Genomic DNA, 3,093 nt, shown 5'->3' with positions numbered 1-3,093 from the left:
AAGAAGAAGAAGAAGAAGAAGAAGAAGTGATTATTAGTCTGTCAGTTTAAAGATCAGCATCTGATAGAGAGGAGGAGGAGGAGAAGGAGGAGGAGGAGGAGGAGAAGGAGGAGGAGGTTTACAGGGAATGCTGACGGGGAGCGGAGCCAGTGTCGTGTTAGAACCGGAGCCATGGGCAGTGAGAGCGGGCTCAGCACCTCTATGGACAAATGGCAGAGAGAGTTTCTGAAGAGGAAACACTGAGGCAGGACAGGAAGGAAGTCGGTACCTCACACAGACAGACGAGCTGGTGAACGGGTCGGGCTGTGGTCAGGGTCAAAGGTCACGGAGAAGTGCGATGACGAGTTCACACTGAGGAAACAGAAGATCTCTGACACTCAGGAGTCTGAATGTTTCCCACCGTCCAACTGTAACGAGCTGTGGAGACATAAAACATGTTGCACAATCATCGTAAAACAATCACACGGTTTGTTTATCTACAGCCCATGAACCCACAGTCAATCACAAACACAATGCAACCACGTTGTTAATTAAAATCAGATTTAACGAGGAGGTTTGAACTTCCTGTGAAAACAAATGAAGAAACACCTTCACCAGCGACACACACACACACACACACACACACACACACACACACACAGATGTCAGCTGGGTTTAATTCTGTTAATCAGCTGACGTGGACTTTGTCCTGAAGAATTTGGGTCAGAGGTTTTTGTCAGATTTGAGTTATTAGAAAATGTGTGTGTGTGTGTGTGTGTGTGTGTGTGTGTGTGTGTCCGCAGCTGGTGTAATGAAATATTATTATTATATTACATAACATACGTATTACTGAATTAATGATCATATTACATGTATTAATAATCATCAATGAATCAGGCTCAGTTCTTTGTCTTCTCTGCAGAAATGGGACCCGAACCTGAAGGTGATCGCCGAGGGTTACGCCGCGCAGTGTGTCTGGAGCCACAACCCAACGCTGGGCGACACCGGAGAGAATCTGTTCGCCGGCACCGGGCCTCTGGACCTCCGAGTGGCCATGGAGAAATGGTTTCTGGGTAAGTGAGTTCTCTCTTTTATCCAAAGTGACTCAGAGAAGGAAACAGTCAGGGTAGAGTGCAATAAGAAAGAGTTAGTGCAGTAAGTGCTGTGACAGATGTGTCACGTCCAGCTGTTGGTAGTGTTGTAGAGGAGGTCCTCTCTTCAGGAGGTCTGTGAAGGTCTAGAGGGACGCCCCTGATCTGTGGGAGCTGGTAGGACGTTCCACCAACGGGGAACAACAGACAAAAAAGTTTGGACTGTCCTGAGCGTACGGGTGGCAGAGCCAGGAGGAGGTAACATCTGTCTGTGTGAGGACGATCAAGAACCAGAGACTGCTTTGTAGTCAGTGTCAGAGATCTGAGTTTAACGTGGCTGCTACAGGTCGACTGAGGAGCTCCATGATCAAAGAGCAGGTGAGCCGCCACGTTCTGGATCATCTGAAGAGGTTTCAGTGTCAGGCTGGAGCCCGTCAGGAGGACGGAGCAGGAACAGTCAGGAGGACGGAGCAGGAACAGTTAGGAGGACGGAGCAGGAATAGTCAGGAGAACAGAGTAGGAACAGTCAGGAGGACGGAGTAGAAACAGTCAGGAGGACGGAGCAGGAACAGTCAGGAGGACGGAGTAGGAACAGTCAGGAGGACGGAGCAGGAACAGTCAGGAGGACGGAGTAGGAACAGTCAGGAGGACGAAGCAGGAACAGTCAGGAGGACGGAGCAGGAACAGTCAGGAGCTGAGCAGCATGTTCAGTGTTGAGGATCAATCATAACCTGAAGTCTGAAGACAAAGTCACTGTTGGAGCAGAGGTTCAGTCTCTGAGGTTCATCCATGTGGAGATATCTGAGAGAGCAATGTAACTGTACTGTAACTGTAATCTGACTACTTCCTGTAGAACGTCAGGACTATGATTTCGCCAACAACAGCTGTGATGAAGATAAGATGTGTGGACACTACACACAGGTCAGACACAAACACGAACACACACCTTTATATGTTTCTATACACACAGATATGTGTATATATATGTGTGTGTGTGTGTATGTGTGTGTGTGTGTGTGTGTGTGTGTGTGTGTGTGTGTGTGTGTTACAGATGGTGTGGGCAGACACACACAGAGTCGGCTGTGCGTTTCATCTCTGCAGCAGCATGGTCGGCCTCGGCTGGGAGAGAGTTTCCTTCCTCGTCTGCAACTACTACCCAGCGTCAGTACTACTGCAGTACTACTATACTAATACAGTACTCAGTACTACAATACTACTACTACATACTCCACACTACAACTACTACTACAATAGGTCAACTACATTAATACTACTCCTCCTACAGGTCTACTACCATGAAATCATTGTACTGCAGTACTATTACACGTACACTACTACTGCTGTGGTAGTACTATAACCATAACTACAACTACTACATCACTACTGCTGCAACTAATACTACTGAAAATAGCAGTAGTACTAATACTATATCACTACGACTACCTCTAGTGCTGCTACTGCTGCAAATAATACTGTTACTACAACTAGTACTACTGCTATCACCACAGGTACTCCTACTACTACTACTGCTGCTATTATTAATAATACTCCTACTACTGTCATCACCACTAATGGAAGTACTGCTACTACAAGCACTACTCCCATCACCACTGCTAATACTAGTATTATTACTTGCAGTACTGTTAGTAATACTACAGTACACAGCTCCTCTGCAGTACCAGTGATTGTATAGCTGCTGTTAGAACAAGAGCTCCCCCTGGTGGACAGAATCAATACTACACTAGTATAGTACTACTAACATACTACAACAAAAGTACTACTAAATATTACAGTACTACTGATACCATAACTAATTCTACTACTAGTAATATGATATTACAATACTACTACTTCTGTACTACAATACTATCTCTACTACAGTACTACTAACTATTTAGTAGCACTATACCAATACTGCTACTAAATATTACAGTAGTACTACAGTACTACAACTCCCCCTGGTGGACAGAAGTCAGTTTTCTGCTCATATGATATATTTTATTATATTTTATTATGTTTTATT

At 45.1% G+C, this 3,093-nt stretch overlaps 1 protein-coding gene across 1 annotated transcript in view; it reads left to right on the top strand.

Moving 5' to 3' along the window:
• The window catches only part of LOC104938158 (peptidase inhibitor 16), an 18,255-nt gene that overhangs the window by 12,418 nt on the left and 2,744 nt on the right, over positions 1-3,093 (top strand). The window contains exons 2-4 of the mRNA XM_019263312.2: positions 902-1,052; positions 1,924-1,991; positions 2,122-2,231. Coding sequence (XP_019118857.2) covers positions 902-1,052; positions 1,924-1,991; positions 2,122-2,231 — 329 coding nt within the window. The remainder of the gene's footprint in view (positions 1-901; positions 1,053-1,923; positions 1,992-2,121; positions 2,232-3,093) is intronic.

Source organism: Larimichthys crocea, unplaced genomic scaffold, assembly GCF_000972845.2.
Source record: "Larimichthys crocea isolate SSNF unplaced genomic scaffold, L_crocea_2.0 scaffold148, whole genome shotgun sequence".
Lineage (NCBI taxonomy): Eukaryota > Metazoa > Chordata > Actinopteri > Sciaenidae > Larimichthys > Larimichthys crocea.
The sequence above is the reverse complement of the archived record's forward strand: the minus strand, read 5'-3'. Positions and strand labels throughout refer to the sequence as shown.